At 37.7% G+C, this 22,424-nt stretch overlaps 1 protein-coding gene across 1 annotated transcript in view; it reads right to left on the bottom strand.

Moving 5' to 3' along the window:
- Nucleotides 1-22,424, bottom strand: part of LOC107568390 (glutamate receptor ionotropic, NMDA 2A-like) — a 169,037-nt gene that overhangs the window by 68,656 nt on the left and 77,957 nt on the right. The window contains exon 3 of the mRNA XM_016254355.1: nt 3,556-4,148. Within this exon, the coding sequence (XP_016109841.1) occupies nt 3,556-4,148 (593 nt within the window). The remainder of the gene's footprint in view (nt 1-3,555; nt 4,149-22,424) is intronic.

Genomic DNA, 22,424 nt, shown 5'->3' with positions numbered 1-22,424 from the left:
AAGAACCTCATTACAATTCATAATGTACAAATTAAGCTTTTAATGTGATTTAAACTTTAAAAGTACATTAAAATAGAAACAACACACAGTTCTTCAACATGGAAAGCAATAGAAATGTAGTAACTATGTAATTTCCCCAGATAATTCTTTCATATCGGGCTCTGCGCTTTGCAGGGCTGTGGGACACAGGACAGATAGGCTATTCATTCCTACAACTTGTTAATTCGTTCCTATGACTTATTAATTTGTGGCCACTATCCATGTTTGATTTGTGACCGACACTGACTATACGTTTTCCCAGAGCATTCAATGATGTCACTAAACGATGCTGCCACAACTAAATAAGAGCATCGTTCACGAGTTTCTGCATGTACCTAACTATCCTAGGCACAGCTTTTCAAGCTCTGGGACAAAATGGGATGCTTTAAGGAAAATGTATAGCCTATGTAAGCAATAGGCCTAAATAAAAATAACAATTTGTTTTCATAAAAAAAAAAAGCAAAATATATCTGGCTTAAATAATTAAGCTAACAGATTTAAAACAGAAGTGTGGCGCGGCGCTCCATAAACAAGTTTTTTTATGTTTCAGCTGTTCGATCGCGCCGGCACCTCACGCGCACACACCCCACATATTCTAGCAATTCAAACTTACATCGCAGTCTGTTCATTATCAAAATAAAATACTGTCAACTAAACATATAAAAGGTTACACTGGTCAGTTTAAATAGACCGTAGTATACCGGTCCACTCATTGCTCATGTGGAGAGGATTATATTTTCCGTCTATATGCGAATGCGTGTAAAGTACAAGCCTAGTTTACATTATAAATAATAGTTTAACATTCAAATACATTGCGAATATGGAAACATTTGTATTTGTGCCGAATGAGATGAGAGTAATAACCTCCAAATACATCCAGCCAAACCCGCGCTCGCTTCGTCTCGTATGCACGCAAGCATGCACTGTCACGATCTAGTGCACTGTAAATGCCGGATTTTTAAAAACAAATAGGCCTTCCGCAACGCAAAAATTCAAAATCTGACATTTTCCGGAACAGGATCCAGCAGGATCAAATTAAGTACTGGTCGTAATACTCAGATAAAAATGTTTCATGTGAGCAACAGTGTGTTTTGCTGCAGCAGCGCCGATGGAAGCGGTTCACTGACTGCGCAGCACAGCCACACACGCCACAGTTACGTTTAGGATCATTTTATTTTAAATGCCATAATGTCAGTTGAAAACATTGCAATTGTGTTTTAAAATACAACGAGCACCACGAAACCATTTAAAGAGGCGCGTTCAGCGGTCTCCGTGACGGGATAGGAAACAGTCACTAATGATCTCAAACGAGCTCTATTCATTTTATCAAATGATCATAATCACATCTATTCATTTTACAATCCTGCTACTAGCATTTTATTCAGACTAAATCCCCTTTAAATCGGGTGAGAAAGCGGGGGGGCGGGGGATTTTGCACATCCTGTCATGCTGCATAGACGCATTTTGCAGCATTAAGGTTGACGATTAATCGATTAATTGATCGTCAATTTAAACGATGATCGATCATGGAAATATTGAAAATTGACATCCCTACCTGCAATAATACAATAATACAAAAAACTACAGTAAAACAAATAAATAAAAATGCTACATACATTGTATAAAGTAATCAAATGTATAAAAACTGCATATTCTTCACTGTGTAAATTAAATATATATATATTTCTTATTAAAGTTAGAAAAGTGATTTAGTCAAGAGCAGTAAGAGATTTTCTCACTTTTGTTGTTTGATTAACATGAATGGAAGACAGCAGGAATAATAGACTGCTATCACTTTAAGAGCTACCCAGATCCAATATACTGTTACACATGCTTTCTTTCTCAGCCGCTTGTTTTCACTTAAGACCTAAATTACTGTTTATGAGAATACTTGCAAAGACAGCATTTTGACACATACAAGTGTGTGTATTTAAGCATTCAAGTCCTATAAAGCAGCAAAAATAATTCCGTTCAACACTCCAGCGCTCTATGAGCATCGTCTTCATGCTCAGAATCAGTTTCTCAGACAGCGCATGCATATAGTGAAATGAGTTGTCTTTCGCTGCTGATTGTGTTTCAACAGCTTAAAATCACTTGTTTTTTAACTGCTTAAAAGGGTGGTTGATTGCGATTTCACTTTTTTTAACGTTAGTTAGTGTGTAATGTTGCTGTTTGATCATAAACAATATCTGCAAAGTTCCGAAGCTGAAAGTTCAATGCAAACGGAGATATCGTCTTTTAAAATTCTGGCAGTTTAATGCCTACAAAAATGACTGGTAAGGGACTACAACGAGTTACTTCCCAGGTCCGTTACGTCAAGAACCCAGAATTTTACATAAACCCCGCCTCCGGGAACACGCATCAGAGGGGGCGAGGCCATGCTGCGCTGCTTTAGAGAAGAGGAAGAGAAAACTAGGGGTGCACGTAAAAATCTATTCATATATGAATCGCGATTCTGTCTTCTAACGATTCTATTGTATTCACAAGTTTCAAAATCAATGTTCTAAAGCTGCAGTTCTTAATACTGTTCCTGGCCTCGCCCTGCTCTGCACACGCTCTGCATCTCTCTCTCTCTCATTCAGATCATCAGCTCAGTGAATACACTTATTTTCACATACTATAGCTATGAGACGAGTTATACATGGTTTATATATCACATGCGTTATACATGGTTTATATATTGCATGTGGTTGCCGAACTGTATTAAAGCTTTAATCAGAATAAAACCGTATATTATAAGCTAACAGAAGCAGTACCATTTACAAATAACAGCGTATCTAAAAGTATGAGACAACAACAAACAAAAATCTTAGGCCTACCATTAAAAGCCATGCTTGCACAGGTTCTGCACGATCCTCTTCACTAATATCCTCCGCGTCTCAATCAGGCTCAAATTGATAAGCAATATAGATGACGTCATTGTTTACAATACAACCGGAGCACATGCCGCTATGTTGAGGGGCGGGATGTTTAGACGCGCGCTAGAGGCGGTTTAGCCAATCACAACACACTGGGCCAGCTAATCAATCAGAGCCCATCGTGTATTTCTGAGGAAGGGGGTTCATAAAAGCAGGAAATGATCAGCGTGTTCAGAGGAGAAGGGACAGCGCGGTGTGGAATAAAAGTAAATTATGTGAAAAATAATGTGTTTTTTAACAAACTAAGCATTAACATATGTTAGACTGCACACCATAAACACAATCAAGCCTAGAAAAAAAACATGACCAAGTTTTCATGACCACGTAGCACAAATCTCTACCGATTGACAAATTTCTACCAGGTAAACTGGTATAGCGCCCACCTCTATGCCCTACGTCTCTAACAGAGACCTCTTCGGTTGTTTTTTCCACCTTTTCCTTTTTCCACTTGACTGATCAAAAACTGTGGTTTCCCACATAAATAGCCTTCTTGTTTCCACTTTTTTAAGTGCAGGAAGTGGATGGACAGGTTGTTGACAGAAAACAATAACATACCACAGACATACAGATAATAACCCAGCTCTCATCCTTCACTCACTTGTGCAATGCGCTGGGTGGCAGCTTGGTTTTCTCCATTTGGCCATAGCAGCTGGTTTTGGCCTCCGGGATCTCCCCAAACTCTTCCAACATGGCTGCAGCTGCCGTGGTTATAATCCCAAGCCCATCTCGAACCCGTGCCTCAAGAGGATAGTCCCAGTCATCGTAGGATACAGAGATCATTCCAGAGGGGAATGAATCTGGAGTGATGTCTGGGTTGCCCGTGGTCAAGCTAGGCACGATCCAGATGTAGCCGAAACCGGTCAGACCCAGTGATCGGGCCTCCTCCAAGATGTAACCCGCCTCGTCCTTGGAGCAGTACAAGAGGATGACTGGAGACTGCACCTTCTTCAGCTGGATCTGGGTCTTGGAGTCCCCATCTACGGCGTCCAGGGTGATGGTGTGCTGGAGGTCCCAACCGACAAAGCTGTTGTCGACTGTGGTCTTCAGGATGGCAATGAAATCCTGGTAGCCTGGGAACTTGCTGGTCACTATGGAGAAGATGTGCCAATCATATTCTTCCATGATGTTGAGCATGAGCAGCGCCTCCTGCTGGATGGAGGCCCCAAACTGGAAGAATGTAGATTTTACATCCTGTTGAACAAAGAAAGATAAAAAGAACTGTCACAACATATATAGCATATAACATATAACAAATATGTGACCCTGGAGCACAAAACCAGTCTTAAGTAGCACAGGTATATTTGTAACAATAGCCAAAAATACATTGTACAAGTCAAAATTATCGATTTTTCTTTTATGCCAAAAATCATTGGGAAATTAAGTAAAGATCATGTTCCATGAAGATATTTTGTAAATTTCCTACCATAAATATATAAAAACTTAATTTTTGATTAGTAATATGCATTGCCATTTGGACTTCATTTGGACAAATTTAAAGGTGATTTTCTCAATATTTCGATTTTTTTGCACCCTCAGATTCCAGATTTTCAAATAGTTGTATCTAGGCCAAATATTGTCCTATCTTAACAAACCATGCATCAATGGAAAGCTTAACTATTTTCAGAAGATGTATAAATCTCAATTTCGAAAAATTTACCCTTATGACTGGTTTTGTGGTCCAGTGTCACATACAGGTTTTCAGCTGTCGAAATTAGGGATGCACAATATATTGGTACCATTTTAGTTATCGGCCTATACAATTATATACTGTATACAGTTTACCTTATATACCTAATATTAATAATTTATAAATGCAATCATTTTTAATCATTTAATCTCTAAATGAATATCCATTTTTCACAGTGTACATTATAATTTTGTGAGGCCTAAATTCACTTGAAGCATTTAAAACAAGTTATTTTAGTGTTTTATTTACAATCTATTGAGAACAGTACATAATTGAATGTTATTGTTTATTGGCCAAAACATGGAAATAATTATCTCATTGTGTTAGGTAGAATTTTAATATTAGTGCTTCAGTAATAAACTTCAAATTAAAAACACAACATCAGTTAAAATGAAATAATTCATAATACACCAGAACAGACGGAATAGAGAAACCATTGAAATATTTTGAGAGCTCTTAACTCAATATTACAGACTGACAGAGTTAACAAAAGTTAATAAGGTTCTTTATTCAAATGTAACGAGACAAAACGGAAAGAGAAGAGCTTTTCTGGTTCTTTAACTCCTTTGAGATCCATCTGATATATGCAGCTCTGGCCTTGATGAACTCATTGTCTAATCATAATGATGCACCGAGCCAGTTCTTTCTGGCTGAGCAAATTCAATCCAATGTGCCTTTAGAACTATTCCTTCCAGCATCCCACAATTCCAGCAGCTTTAACTGGCCCTCTGAGGCACAAAGGACACAATCATTTTTTGATTCATATTCTGAGTTCAAACCTTTCACTAATTTTATGAATGAGAGGATCGGAAGCCTGTGTAAGGAATGCAGCGTGCTTTCATTAACCTTCTCAATCATGTGAATGCTATTTTTCCCTTCACCATTTCAATGTCAAACCAATTACTGCAGCCTTATAAGTGGTAAATGAAAGGTAGCCCATGACTGAATACAGATGTAAGCTCAGGCATCTGTCTTTGTGTGCATGTGTGAAAGATGCCTGTAGTAAACAACATGTTGTGAGTCTGCATATGTTGGGAGGAGAAACGTTTCACTTAGTTGTTTTGCTATTTTTGGGAAGCTTGGCTTGACATTGCCAATTTCACACACCGGGGAAACTAAATAGACACTGGTGCTGCAAAGTAAACACAAGATAACTGTGGATAACACTTCACACACGCATCCACGGCACAAACGAACACAAATTTTCTTTGACCAAAACCGTTATGCCACCTTTCCATGACCAACCATCTGGCCTCCCAGACGACACTCACCCACATCAGTATCTTCAAATACTATATCAGATTTTTGTTGGCCTTCTTGATCTTTTCATTCAGTGCCAGCCCAATATAAGACATTCATTAAAGCTGCTCCTGATAGCCGCAGTGATTATATTCTGTTTATGTGACGGATAGTTAATGAAACACAGGGTTCACGCTGGAGACGCTTGATTGAGTGGTCTTTGCAATAAATGTTTATTAGTCAGTCGGTGGGCTGGTAATGACAGTTTGTCTGCACCTGTGTCCAGTTTTTCTGCAAGATTTAATAAAATGTCACATCCTTTGGATGGAAATATTTGTATCATTTGGTCTTTTGACTCATGAGAAATTTTCATCCATTTTGAGATCCAAACGTTTGACTGGTACTATAAACAGAACTATAAATATTATTATCATTAAAAAAAAATCAAGTGATTATTTTTTTTTGTAATAATAAAAATAGTATTAGTAGTATAATTCGAATTCTTGTTAATTTTGTTGTTATTTTTATCATTTCACTTTTCAATCCTTATAAGAACAATGTAGGAATTAATATAGAATCAAATCCTGTATTAAATAAATTATACATTCATATGGAAATAGTCTTTTTCAACAAAAAAGGAAATTACACATACCATATTTTAAGTAATCCATAGTCAAAGACTATATATATATATATATATACGGTATGTGATAACACTTTACTTAAAGCCTTTATGTATGATGCATTATAAAAGTATTATGCCTTGAATAAATGTAACCACAGTTTATACATTATAACACTTATCAATTCATTGTTTCACTATGCATTTTAAATTTGGTTATAATTATTTATGACAAGATATAATGTATTACATCATACATTATGAATAATTCTAATGCATTATACCCTTTAATAACATTTTATAATGCATTTTACATAAAGGCTTTAAGTGTTACTACACATATTAATGCCTTATTCTGCATAACCATATTTTGGATCCCTTAATCCATCCCATACCTAAACTTAACAACTACTTTACTAATTATTAATAAGCAGCAAATTAGCAGTTTTTTCAGGGAAAACTCTTAGTTAATAGTGAATGTGTCCTCTATTCTAAAGTGTTACCATTAAACTTGATAAAACAATGGCTTTTGCAATGAAATATTGTTGTGTAACAGTGGCACTGTTATGTGAAGTGGCCCCTGTGAGACTAGACACATTTACTTAAGTGATGGATGGATGACAAGACAGTCCTAATTTATTTTCACTGCCTCACCTTGGAAAGATTTTAATAATTCCTCAAAGGTTGACGTTATCTTAAAGTAGCACGGTTTTGAGTGGCAATTTCTTTTCATTCAGATCTGGGAATGTCAACAAAAATGGAGCAGATTATATTACATGTATGGAATAAAGGCATAAAGATTAATCAGCTTGTGCTGCCTGCTCCCCACAGTTGAAGTGCAGAGTTAAGAAAATATGACCCTCGTAATAATCGGTCTTCTGGGCGCTGTGTGCGTGGCGTGAACATGTAGATTGTGTGGAGTGAGCACTCGTTGACCTCATTCTGCAGATGAACTCAGGAGATGATGGAAAGAGAGGGAGGAGGTAATTGTTTTATGTTAAAAACAATGTGTTCTCTTTCTGCAACAAGGATGAAACCAATAATTACAAAGTGAGAGCAAGAAGAAGAAATAAAAGAGTCCGATGGAAGGTTGATTTGGTAATTAAGCTAAAATGTTATACATCAGCACAGTTTGATGTGTACAAATCTATTCGATTGTTTGATGTGAAACATATTATATTATATTATATTATATTATATTATATATGTGATATGTGTTCCAGAAACACTGTCACTGTTCATTAGTTAAAGGGATTTTTCAATGACTCTTTCTGCTGGTTATATCATTACATCTTTATGAGTTTGTCACTGAATCATTCATTTGAATGATTTGTTCAAAATCACTGATTCATTTGGAAATTAAACAAGTGACTGTCTTTATAAATTGCTCACTGAATAATTTAGTCAATCGATTCATTTAAAACAATGATTCTGCTTTGGCTTCATTTGGAAGTATTTTCATTTGCAGAGTAAAAATAAAAAAATAAAATAAAATAATTATATTATATTTAGCATAATATAATTGTATAATTTTAATATACATTATAGCCACAACTGCAGCATGAAAAGAATGATTCATAAAGTACATTTATAAAGATTTTGCCTAAATGTAATTTCACAGCCATGCACCAAGTGTGACATGAAAGGCATGTGTAATCAGCTTCAGGGGTGTGAAAAGAAGATTTGTGTGCATTTGACTGGAGCGTAGCAATACTAGTTTCTAATTTCCCACCCGCTTTCCTGAGGATCTGCATCATCCCTGCCTGCTGCTGAGTTTTCTCAATGCCATTTTCTTCATATAACAGGATGCCATTACCAGCCCAAGGCGATAAAGCTATATTGTTTGCTCAGAAATAGGAACCGTGCTGTATCATATTTCGAAGCAAAAAAAAAAACAAGATTTGGAGTGGAGATATTTTTTAAAAGACATTGCTTAAAGGGGTCATATGATGCGATTTCAATTTTTCCTTTATCTTTTGAGTGTTACAAGCTCTTGGTGCATAAAGAAGATCGTCTAGGTTACTTGTGTAACCCTCGTTCCCTGAAGGAGGGAACGGAGACGTTACGTCAGTGACTGACGAATTGGGATCTCGCCCGAGAGCCCAATCACCTTCGAGTGTTAACTAAACAAGCCAATGACAGTTGGCGTGCGTGTTTCGCCACGCGCACCCCGCCCCGCAGGTATAAAAGGAGAGCGCATGACCGATAAGCATCGTAAAAATCGACGCGTTTCAGAAAGGCGGGGCATAGAGGAGTATGTACAGTATGTGGAAAATAATGTGTTTTTTTATCTTAAATCGCATAAACACATTTCATTACACCAAATACACAAAATAATGTTCTTTTTAGCAGCATCATATGACCTCTTTAAGATCTTAAGACCTTCTGACGTTCTCTGTCGAACTCCTTTATTGTAGGTGATACTGGAGTTTGACATCAATCATCCTGCACATCTTTCATCTCTTAAGGCCTTATACTAGTGTTTTTTTCTAATTGTGATGGAAACAAATCTTAATTGTGAGCTCCAAGCTTCACAGCACCACATCAAAAACACTTAATTTTCCTTGTGTACTCGCACTGTTTTAAATCCAAAAGCATCCAACAAACTTGACAGACCGAATGTGTTATTTCTGAGAAAACCAAATGCAATGAATCACATCAATAACCGCTAAGAGCATCTGAGGTGCTCTTTTGGCATCTCAACAGCGTGAGCTCTCAGACACATTAGAGGCATTTAGATCTCTTTCTGTTCAGAAACAATCACTAAGATATTCAAATCAGAGCATCTAGCGGCAAGATCAAGTGGCCACAATTTCTCTAAAGCCCTGTTTGATGGACCATCATGCCTGTTAGCCTGATTAGACCTCCAGTCTGATCCGCCAATATAGGTTGGCATCATCTGCTGGGCGAGCAATGAGTGCGCATGTACATAATCTACAGTAAGTATGCCATTTTGTATGTGAGTGAGCGTGTGGATAATCTGAAGCGCTTCAGAGGGCCGCCTCAGGGGTGGCCGGCGTTATCCCCACAGCTCATGTCATTCCCAGCAGCGGAGCAAACACGGCACAGTTAGTCTAATAACACAACACAGAAGAGCCACACAGCACTAACGCAATCACAGTGCCCAGCCTGGCTCCACTTCGTTAAATTGTGTCTTCGTAAACTCTATAAATTGTCAATTCGCTTTTGATGGAGTGGTACACCACCAAGTAGCATAATGGTGTTGCTGTTAAGGCCAATTTTTTGCACCATTTTTCAAAGGCTCGGTCTCAAGAGCTGCTTCATGAGCTCATTTTAGTGTGCCACAGAGCTCTTAGTGAATAAAGCAAATGAGTGGAGCCAGAGGAAGAAAGAGAGGAAGGCTGATATACACACAGCAGTACTGTAGCCAAAGAGACAGAACTGAACTTCACCATCTGTCCTGTGCTGAAGAAACTCTGTCCCAAATATGAAACAGCGGGGTTTCCGTCGTTTTTGACAAAAAATAATTTCCATGACTTGTTCTGCCAATTATATACTGCATAAGTAATTTTAGAATCCATTTATAAAGATTTATGGTTGGCTTTTTGTGTGTACTGCATGTAAAATACCAATAAATGCATGAAAATACAGTACTTACTGTACATAAATATACTTATACTTAGATAAAGGCTAGAGATTTAAATTCTGCTCGGTGGAGGATTTTGCATTCAGTATAAAGTTCTATAACCGTTAATTCCTTTCATTAATTTAATATCTTTTTCAACTTTTAAAGGTCTGAAAATCCTTATTTTAAAATTCATTGAATTGTGAGGTTTTCCATAACAGTGGAAACCATGAAACTATTTAGAAAGATGGAGAATAATACAGTACTTTAATAAAAATGCAGTATCGCAGTTGTTCTCAAGCTTTTTGACTCCAAGGCCCTCATCAGTGTGCAAAGGCCCCATGACTTTTCCAGTTATTTGTGATTCACTGGATAAGTATTACGGTTTTTTTTTTTTCAGAGTTATACAATTTTAATTTACATTAATTTAATTTACTTATCCAGGTTTACAAATAAAATCATGCTACATATATCAAGATCAATATATAAATATATATTTATATTTGTTGTTGTTTTAGCTCATTTTAATGCTTATTTTGTCTTGTTTTAAATCTTGAGGCCCCATAACTTTTCCACATTTAATAAATTAAAACAGAGACATTTCACTGGCAGTATGGTACACTGATGCTCATCACACACAAAAAACAAAAAAACATCTGTGGTGTGCTTAAGAACACAAAAAGTCAAGCACACACATTTATTTTTCTATCATTATAGAGATTTTCCACATTGATTTCAGCTGTTTTTATACTGAAATGATGTGGGTGATACTGGAAGTTTAAATGAGATTTAGCTTCATTTTGGGCTTCTCAGAGAGCAAAAGCTGAATTAAAATGAATCAAGCTAAAAAAAATGAAGCATGAGCTCCTTTTCACTGTGTTTATTTTAGCCTAAATCAGTGTAATCATGTGGTAAGCAATGACTGGTTGGTAAATTCTCCACTTCTTGTGAAGCGAATGCCTTGCAGATTGAACATTTACCCTTCCTATGATTTGGAAACTCACTAAATTCCTTGCGAATCCACTTTGCTGGGCACTTTCAGGTGAACATACCCAGAGACAGAGCACTGCACTGCAGCACCAGCGTCACTAGTTACACAACTCCACAGGATCACAGTCTTTCTCTCTGCTTTCCATTCATTCAGTGCCTTTTTCTTTCCTTATTCATTCTCTCCTTTCATCTCCCTTTGCTCCTGTCTGATTCTCTTTTTTTATTTTCAGTACCCCCTCTCTCTCTGGGCTCTGCCTGACTGTCCCTCCTAAACCCACCTTATCAGCACGTGTGATTGATGAAAAAGGGGAACGTGTGCAGAAATTCAATTATACTGACATGCTGGTGACAGAGAGAGAGAGAGATAGAAGGGGGCGGAGAAAGAGAAACAGCACCGCGGTGAAACGCCACTCACCGAAGTACAATTAGCTCTCCTGCGAACAAAAGACGTGATTATTCTCTTTAAGATCACGTCTGAAAAACTTGCGATAAAAAGGTTCATCACTTTGCGTGTCACAACTGGGAGAAAAGCATTATTTATGATCCTGTTGGAACAGATTCTTTTGAATATTTAATGAAATTCCTTCTCGATGGTTGAGCAAAAAAAAGGAGAGGGAGGAAAAGATAGAGAAGATGGGTGGAGGTATAATGAAGAGGGTCTGTAAACCCCATGATGCTGCGCTCTGAGTAATGTCTACGCCACTCTTTCATGAAGTGTTCATTACATAACTGTCATGAGTTTCTCAAAACCAGATTTGCAGAACGATCTCACAGCCTTAGGGGCATGTGACTGACAGCTGCCTGCCTTAGACAATAAGGTGTTCACCTCACATTACAAGTGAAACACAGATTACTAACCACATTACCAACGACAAAAAAAAAAAACATTTTAAGTGGCAACGACTGTGTTCCAGCATCATGTAAACCACTCTGACCTCCAAAAGGCAAAATGCAGAAACCAAGGACAAAAATGTTTTTAGGCTGATTTGATATTCATTTCTGTGGCTCACAGGAACTAGGACGCAATGAACTACGGCACAGGGATTGAAGATAAGATAAGGCAGACTAGAAAAGCAGAACACCGTCTACATTTTTATCATGATGCTGTGCTCTGAGTAATGTCTACGCCACTCTTTCATGAAGTGTTCATTACATAACTGTCATGAGTTTCTCAAAACCAGATTTGCAGAACGCTCTCACAGCCTTAGGGGCATGTGACTGACAGCTGCCTGCCTTAGACAATAAGGTGTTCACCTCACATTACAAGTGAAACACAGATTACTAACCACATTACCAATGACAAAAAAAAAAAACATTTTAAGTGGCAACGACTGTGTTCCAGCATCATGTAAACCACTCTGACCTCCAAAAGGCAAAATGCAGAAACCAAGGACAAAAATGTTTTAGGCTGATTTGATATTCATTTCTGTGGCTCACAGGAACTAGGACGCAATGAACTACGGCACAGGGATTGAAGATAAGATAAGGCAGACTAGAAAAGCAGAACACCGTCTACATTTTTAACCCATGAATGAATGATCACAGTGGCTTCCTCTTACAGCAAACCCCCTGAAGCACTTTAAAATAACACTTAGATTGAGCCTGCACTTTAAACATCACAAGCGCAATCAATTAATCCAAGCTGGGGGGTTTTATACGCCATACAGTAATTAAGAAACACAGTAAGGTCACATGGATAATCAGCTGCTGTCTCAACAGAAACAGATATGTTCGAAGAGTGAGGCAACGAAAGGCAAAAGACGCTCTTTGGTGCGAGTTTAAAAATAGCAGACGGCTCAAGTTTGTTCATCTACATGCTCACTGAGCTTGCATTCACAACTGTCTTTTTGTTACTGCCGCTGTGTTTCTGTCAGGACTTTTTAACAAGCACCAAAACCCCACAGGGGCAAGCTGACAAAGGCAGATAAACTTTCTCCGAGCACAGATAGTCTCACTCTCTCTCGCTCTCTGTGGGCACTGCCCCACTCCTGTCAGAAAATTCCTCAGGACGTTCCCTTCAGAGTCCTTTATGTTTACATCATCAGATTACTAATCACATTACAAGAGCTGTCATTCGGAGAAGAACTGCGTGTTTGCACTCTATTCAACTTGTTTGTTCAATCTTTACATGTCATGATCTGTGACGCAGCCTGTCCAGGAAGATGATGATCCACAAATCATACAGGCGGTCAGAGAGGTCAGCGTCACGACGGCTGGTAATCATCGGATGTGGCAGGGTATGTAACTGAGAGCAGGCATCTTTTTCTCTGAAATGACCTGATGACTCAATACAAAGCATTATATGGCAGAATGGCAACGTCCAAATTTCCTGCTGTTTTTAATAAAGACGCAATGGAGCTTTCGTAAATGATTCATTTTAATTGTGTTCAATTGCACTTAAGAAGCACAGCAGGCAGTTATACAAAAATTCTGTCATTATTTACTCACCTCAAAGTCTTTCTAAAGACTTGCTTTTGAAATGGAACATAAAAAACAGAATGCAGAAGTTAAGCAGAATGTCCACGCTGCTCTTTTCTTTACAACGAAAATGAATGGTGACCAAAGCTGTAAAGCAAGATTTTCTGTTAGAATTGACTTCAATTTTAGTCTGTTCCAGTGTTATTTTAATATTTACATATTATTACAGTGCTTATTATTAATTTGAATGAGCTTTTACTTTAATATTTTCAGTTTTTATTATTCTAATTTTAGTGTATGTTTCAGTAATTTTGTTAAGAGCTTTAGCTATTTTATTTGGTATTTATACTTCTATTTAGCTGAAATAAATTTTATTTCAGTTTTAGTAATTTTAGTAATTCATCTTATTTTATTTCAGTTAGTTGCCAAACCAACATGTCTAAATTCCATTGAAGTTTTTCATCTAATATTTTATTCTATTTCAGCTTTATTTCAATTAGTTAACAATAGCAACACTTGTCTGTACTCGGACAAAGCTGTTAAATTGTTTAGAATGTCTTGGAATATAGTGCATGAGTCATATGAATTACTTTTTATGCATTTATGGTGCTTTTTTGTCCTTTTTGGAGCCCATCCACTTGTACGAAAGAAAGCAGTGTAAACATTCTTCAAAACAATTCCTTTTTTGTGGCCCGGAAAAAAGAAAGTCATACAGGTTTAGAATTAAATGAAGGTGAGCAAATGACAGAATTGTAATTTTTGGAAGAACTTTCCCTTTAAGCAGCGGGGTTTGCGAGAGAAAGAGAGTAAGAGAGTAGCACTGCATTATGGGATTGGCATTTAATCACTTCCAAAAGGAGCTAAATAATTAACATTACAGCCTTACATCAATTGTCTTCCGCAGTTTTCTTTGTCATTTTTCCTTAGCTTGCATTCATTTTTTCAGCAGACATAGAACACACACACACACATCTAGACTAAATCAGATTATGTGCACAGCGGCTCTGGGCAGGGCCCCGAGTGTTAGAACGGATGGATGTTCTGCCCTGTGGTTTGTGCTGTGTCCATTTGCACTGCAGAAAAACTACAGCTGCAAACGTCACCATCTAACTTTTTAAAACCACCAAAGTAGATGCCATATTTAACGGACTTCAAAACAAAAGCCAAACAGGATGAGGAAAAACACTGTTCCCTCTTTTGTCACATGGCAGGTGCTGTGGGAACACAACCAGCCCGTGTTAAGCGCTCCCATTTCATTTTGATTGGCTGCCAGCAAACAGTACAGAGTAACTGGCACTTGTTATACTTCAGCAGACAAACAGCACTCCTGGGAGATGTCAATCAGGCATGCTCGAGGCTGTGACGTAATCACCAAGAACTACTGAACCTGAAACCAAGCAGCTCACCGAATGCAACTGTTCACACACACTCACATATGAACAGACGTACACTAAAAATGCTCCACTTCAGCAGCAGACTAATATAATGGAAAATGTCTACAAAGACTTTAACTAGCAAATACACACACTTGTAAAGAAGTTCTTGAATTGACAGGATCCAATAAAATACAGTCACATCAACTGCAAAGAGTCATCATACACGGAGAAACATTTCACTCAGAAATTCCTAGTAAATTTCACAAACAATTACAAAGAATGGGCAAGTAACATTGAAATAAATGTGAAATTTTGAAGTATAAAAACTGAAATAGCATTTTCTCCTAACATGTACTCCTATAGTCTTTGTTTCATTAACTGTTGAAAAAGCATTTTTACAGTGTAGACTTGTCTTTCATTGGCCTGTTTTCATTTTTTTCTCAACAAAGTAATATTAGGTGCTAAATCATGACCCAGATATTAGCTTTAAGAGGTTGTATGAAAGAAACACCACAACAACGATCTCTTTAATACCTCAGTTGTTTCTCCAAGATAAAAATGATATTAAATCATTTGTTATTTTAGTATTATTATATTTATACTATTATAGTGTTTTTAATTCGCTTTTATTTTTGTATTTTCAGTTTTCATTTTAATTTTAGCTTAACTTAGACATTTTGTTTTGTGCTTTTTATTTTGTTCACTTTAATGCTACTATTTAGCTTTACAGTTTTAGTAAATTTAGTACTTGTTTTATTTCAGTTAAATGTTTTATTTCAAATTTTTTCTAATGCTTATTTTATTTCAGCTTCATACCGATTGACAAAAACAATTTTTGATAGTTTTAGTTTACAATAACGCCACTGAATTCAATTGAGATTTACTTCTCAGTGTTCTTCTAAGGAAAAAGGCCCTGGTAATCTCACACGTGTCTCCTCCAGTGTTTCCCAACACTGCCATGCACATATTTGCCATTATAACACATGTCAAAAATTTCGATATAAATTCAAGAATTTCTCTTCACAGTTCATACAAGAACAAGTTATGTGAGCAGTGCTATTCAAATATATTTAGCTCTGTTTTATAAACAGTCTGAGTATATTTGTATTTCTATTAAGGTATTTTAGGAGAAACATCTGCGAGCAAGTTGATACACTGAACTCCATAGGAACATAAGAACTCCACTCGGACTCTTTAATATCGCAATTGATTCTCAATTATGCAGTGAAACGGAGAGCAAACAGAGCCTTTTGCGTAACTCTCCTGCTTCACAGCTTTCTCAAAATCTCTTGACAAAACACGCTAATAATCTCTCTCATTATATCCCATCATCATAGTCAGGAGACTCTGGCTAAACAGAAAAGGCGAACGAATGAAACTGCTGCAGAGACTCGCAATTCTCTCCTTGACAGTATTGTGCGAGAATCGTATTTCTTTCTATTGGAGTTTACACAAATTGAAAAAATATTATGACTTTAAACTCAATTCCGAAGAAGCGAGACAATAAAAATGGGAAAATGTAGTTTGCACTGTTCAGACAAATCAGGCGAAAACAGAGATGGAGCAGCTTTGTGTAAACAGCTCAGCCTGCCACATCTATCTTAATATAGCCATGTGTTCACCATTAGATTTCCTCTGCCACACACAGACACACTCCCTCCGTCGCCATGGCAAAAGTTTTTGTGAACTTTTGTAAGGACAAGAATAAACAGCCAAAGTGTTACCATTGACTGGCCCTCTATTGACTTTGTGGCTCATTTTCCGCCGGCTGCCCACTCTCTGTGTACTCATCAGCTTGACTGACAGGATGTCTGCTTCACTCTCAACCAATCAGCATCTGTGCCGGAGCAGACGTTTGGTCTGATCAGACAGCACCTGAGGGTGATCTGATCTCAGAGACGCACTGGGACTAAAAAACAGCTTGGGACGTGCTGATCTAATGCTAAGTACTGCCTATCATCTCGTTCATATACAGTATTGAATGTCACTATTTGGCAGCCATTTTTAGATTTCAAACAAAGAACAAAAAACGTCTCGGTTACGTATGTAACCCTCGTTCCCTGAAGGAGGGAACGGAGACGTCACGTCGGAGGACCGACGAAATTGGGATCTCGCTTAGAGGGACCAATCTACTTCGAGTGTAAACTAAACGAGCCAATGCACATTGGCATGCGATTATTGCATCCAGCTGCTGCTGATCACAGCGTGAGTATAAGTAGGCAGCAGGTGCAGCGCATATTCAGGTTTTCGCTGAGGAGCCGAGCCGGTGACCCGGCCGCTCAGCGGTGGCACAGGAGCTGTGGCGACGGGACGTGACGTCTCCGTTCCCTCCTTCAGGGAACGATCCTCCGACGTGACGTCGAGAGTGACCGACTGAAAGGGAACTTGAATTTTTCATCATTCACCATTATGTAAAGCATTGTGAAATATGATTACTGAAGTGGTTCATTTTGAGTTCACGTAAATGAACAAGTTCAAAAAAAGATTCAGGAATACATTTGACTCCACGTGGGAAACTTTCTGCTGAATATTTAGGGCCAGATTTACTAAACACGGCAAATTAGCGAGAGAGCGCAATGCCAAAACAGCGCCGATGGGCATGGAAATTTCTGCAGGTGATTTACTGACAACGCACAAATTAAAGAACACAGACGCAACATCTCATTTCTATAATGACCAACGCAATATACCAAGCGCAGCGCAAATTAGCATAAGGATATGTTCGGATTCAGATAATGTGTTCTTCTGGCCTTCCAAAAAAATGTATATGTGTGGAAAAAATCCTTTCCCTTCTACCACGCGGTGGCTCCTCCTAGCAACAACAAATGCAGCCATTTCAAGCGCAAAATAGTTTAAGACGTGCTTTTTTGGGGGGTGTTAACGGTGTAAATACCAGTAATTTGATGAGTGCAAACGTTGATAAATCACGTAGCGTGATTCATTTGAATACCCATAAATTTTGCGTCTGAAAGGGATGCATACAATGCATATTTGATAAGGTCAGCTGCAAAAATAACGGTGTTATTATCAAATAACGCCACACCTTTTCAGCGCTAATTCTTCACTGCGTGTCTTTAGTAATTCCTGACAGTACTATTTTAACGCCAAAAGACAGTTTGCGCTGGCGCAAGCTGTTAGTAAATCTAAAAAAAGATATACTGCTGCTTATCACTACGTTTTCAAGTCAGTAATATAAATTAGGGTGTTTTCTAGTTGTATACTTATTTAGTCTAAATTCACTAGTTCAGATTTAATAAGTCATTTGATATACACCACTGTTTGGGGTCGTTAAGATTTTCTAATGATAATAATTTTCTAAAAAGTCTCTTAAGCTTAAATAGGATTTTTTTTATTTCAGCATTTACTTGATTAAAACTACAGTAAAAATGCTATTAATTAACTTAATTTAATTTACATTTATTTGATTAGTAGAAAGCTTGAAATAACATTTATTTGAGGTGAACATTTATTTGACTTGTGAAACATTATAATTTTTTTTACTGTCACTTTTGAGCAATTTAATAAGTCCTTGCTGAATAAAAGTAGCCATTTCTTTATTTAAAAAAAAGGGAAGGACACCAGAGGCCATTTTGTTTGAATGGATGTCTATGGAGGAGAGGCTTCACCACGCTGAATAAACAAGCTTTTGTGAACAAACAGCTTATCATTTATTAAATTGGCAACCTAACAGCTAATCTTCAACATGTTTTACACTAAACAATCGTTTTGGATTGAACTATTTGCATTGCTAGTTTGCATTGAAAAAAAAATGCCACAGACTTTTTGCGACAGGTGGGATTCAGCTTATGGCACGTCTCATTCATTTCTATAGTATCTGTAAACAGCAATTAATTGTCGCACAACTCTCTGACTATAATTCAATAACGTCAAGGCTGTAATGTGATTGGTTATCAAGGCACATGTGATACAAGTTGACCGTTACGCTTTCTCCAGTGGTAAGTAATACAGACCCTCATATCTCCCAATAATAAGACCATCTCTGGTCTAACTACTTTTATAATGAAAGCTTGTAGGATGACAAGATAGTTTCAAATTAGCTTGTTGCTACGTAAGACTAGTCCATCCCTGTCTGATATGATATTGTATTATTCACTGTCCTAATCGAAGAATGTCAGCAATGAGTTTGAAACATGGAAAAATCATCTGGCATCCATTAAACAGATGCTGATGATGGCCAAATTTTACACTGGTTTCAGAGACTGTATTTATGATGCCTAAAAGTAAAGCATCCAATTTCAGACCTACTTCATAATTAACCTATTAAAATCATGTTTTTTACTGCAGCCTGGTGCTTTACCACAGTCTAATTGGACTAGAATCAACACAGTCGATATACCATGCAAGATTAAAAATAGACTGACATTTAAAAAAGATGAAAAGGGCCTCTACATATTAACATTATAAGTCTTCTTTGCAAACGCATCTGGAAATGCATCTGATGTCTGTGAAATACAGCGATCTGACATCTCTGCATCGCTCATAAAATTCATTGAATCAAAGGTCTGCTACAAACGGCCCCTTCTGGCATTCAATGTGAGGGCATGAGCAGAGAAATATAAACATTTAGTAACAGTAAATTAAAGTGCTTATATAAGGCAGTGTGAGCCATCTGTGATCCGCACTGCTGAAGGAGGGAAGAGTAACTGGGTCAGCCGCAACGTCCTGTCCTCTATTACGCTTTAGCTTGCGGCTGAGAGCCAGCGCAACTTCACTGTACAGGTGAAGCTGAAAACCCTTCCTTGTGTGCCATCTCCCAAATACTGGGGCTAAAGTGCACCTCACCTCTTTAACCTTAGGGCTCTAGCACAAAAAAAATTAGAACAGCCAATTAACATTACACAGAAACAAGTCACCATTCTGCTGAAATGGCAAGACAAATAATATATGGCTTTATTACCATTTAATGTTTTTTCTCGTTTGCTTAATTCACATCAAAAGTCTGAGGAGAACACAGCAAAAAGTTGCTGACCTACTTTCACTCCTTCAAAGTTTCCAATCCCCCTTTTGAGAGGGCCGTGGCGCGGCATGTTGCTAAAGCTCTCCCTGCATGGGAACAGAGGAGGAGCGGCAGGCTCAAGCTGTTCTTTAAGAGCTGTGCTCCACAGAGAGGGCTCACCTGCTCACACACAGAGATCAGATGCCCGGCCTCACCAAAACTCCCAATTTCCCATTCACCCTCCACACTCACACATACATACTGTAAGTATCTGTAGTCAGGTTGTTGTCACTCCTGGGAAGGAGGCAGCGGGAATGAGATGGGAAAAAAACTGTTTCAAAACCTAGTGAGCTGTCTCCTTAGGCAGCACTTTAAGGCATCGTAAACATGCTTGTGACGCAAAGGCTGTTCTCAAAGGTAGGTAGCATAATTATGCTGCCTCTTAAGATACCTCATTTAATGCATTGAGAGTAATGGAATATAATGCATTACAATGAGAGAGAAAATTTATCCAAGATGGCAGATTAAGCAAGATGAATGTTAAACTATACTATTTGTATAAATGTACTAAATAGATTTAGTATAAAATTACTACATAAATTTACTATAAATGATTCAATAGTGAATATATATATACACAGTTTGAGGTCAGTAAGTATTTTAAAAATAGATTAAAACTTTTATTTAGCAAGGATGCCTTAAATTGATCTAATGTGAAAATACAGACTTTAGCGTTGTTACAAAACAATTCTATTCAAATAAATGCTGTTCTTCTGAACTTTCTGTTCATCAAAGAATGTACCACAGTTTTCACAAAAATATGAAACAGCACAACTGTTTTCAACCTTGATAATAATAAGAAATGTTTCTTGAGCAGTAATCAGCATATCGTAATGATTTCTGAAGGATCATGTGACACTGAAGTCTGGATTAATGGCTGCTGAAAATTCAGCTTTGCCATCACAGGAATTTTAAATTATAGAAAATATTAAATTAAAAATGATATTAAATATTAAAATATTAACTATTAATTTAGAACATGTTTTATATATATATATATATATATATATATATATTAAAATATGAAATGTATATTTTTAATTTTATACTAATCGATATTTCACAACTTTACTATTTTAACTGTATTTTTGATCAACAAATGCAGCCTTGATGTGCATTAGTGACTATCAAAAAACAGTAGTATAACATTAAATAAATTCATATAAAAAATGAAATAATAATTTAATATAATAAATTTTTTTAATTCTCAATATGTGTGTGTGCTATGTACATTTATGCATGTACCGTACTGTAGGAAAACAAATACATTTTGAATTGAGTCTTTGGTTCATTTTGATATGCTGCCTATGTAGAATGTTCTGAATTGGTCACTTATGAGGATCCATTCGGTTAGGATGCTTCCTCAGAAGGCAGCTGTTCATGTAGGCAGAAGGCAGCGAGGCAGCACACTAGGTTTTGGAACAGAGCCAGAGACAGGGGAGATAAGAGACACAGAGAGAAGAAGAGTGAGCGGCATGTTGCTAAAGCTAAAGTGAGTGAGAGCACGTGTGTCCGTGTACACTAATGAACAATGTCACTGGATGGGCCTGGCAGATGGAGCCGAACAGACAACATTTGCTTCTCATGACTAAAGGATCTGACACAGCCCTGTGCTACACGCTCAGCTCCCTGTAATGCTGTGTTAGCGGAGAGATTATCACAGATGCTCGGCACAGCCCTAAATGATAGCGTGATGCAGGAGAGGGATGGAAAAAGAGAAAAAACGCCTCCTAATTTTCTAATTAAAGAAATGAGAGTCAGATATTTATAGCCCAAACAGCCTGAGGAGATCTACCCCACTTTTTCTGCTCTCCACTTTCTTTTTTGCTGCCCATTGGCATCTAAAACTCACGTCTAACATTTGTTGATAGGTACAAACTTGCAGTACACCCATTGAGACCCACCCTGACCTCACAATTGAAGTTTGGCTTGGTGTTGACGCTTCTGTCTCGCTGAGCAGTCCTGGCATATGCAAGCTGGCAGAAACAACAGGCACAGCAACAGGAGACAGGGCTCACCCTGCGTCAACTCCATGACATAAACCTCCACACAAAGCATGCAATTAAAGGTGAACTTCTAAGGGGACATGTCCAGCGCTCTGCTATGTAATGCATCAGACACTGGCCAAGGGGGCCGGTGAGTCACACGGGCACCACACAGTCAGCAGAGCGTGTACGTGTACATGAAACAGATCAGGGATCAGTTAAGATCTCATAGCTACAGTAGAATGCACACACTTGGTTTCTTGGGGTAAAACTTTCTGTGTATACATAGAGGATCTGGCTGAATGTTGAGAGAGTGTGCGGACAATTCTGGTTGAATGACAGTCGACATTGTGTAGAATAGAGTCTACATCAGAGGTGTCCAAAGTACTGCAAATTATGGCTAGTGATTAAATTTCGAATGGCCTGCAGCTTGTCTATTAATATATATTATATGTGGCCCGCCATGCATAATACAATTTACGCAGTTTCACAATGTCAACACAAGGTGACAGCACTGGATTTCAGGCCAGATGTAGCAGTAAAACGT

This window comes from Sinocyclocheilus grahami, unplaced genomic scaffold, assembly GCF_001515645.1.
Source record: "Sinocyclocheilus grahami isolate Dianchi unplaced genomic scaffold, SAMN03320097.WGS_v1.1 scaffold27.1, whole genome shotgun sequence".
NCBI classification, from domain to species: domain Eukaryota; kingdom Metazoa; phylum Chordata; class Actinopteri; order Cypriniformes; family Cyprinidae; genus Sinocyclocheilus; species Sinocyclocheilus grahami.
The sequence above is the reverse complement of the archived record's forward strand: the minus strand, read 5'-3'. Positions and strand labels throughout refer to the sequence as shown.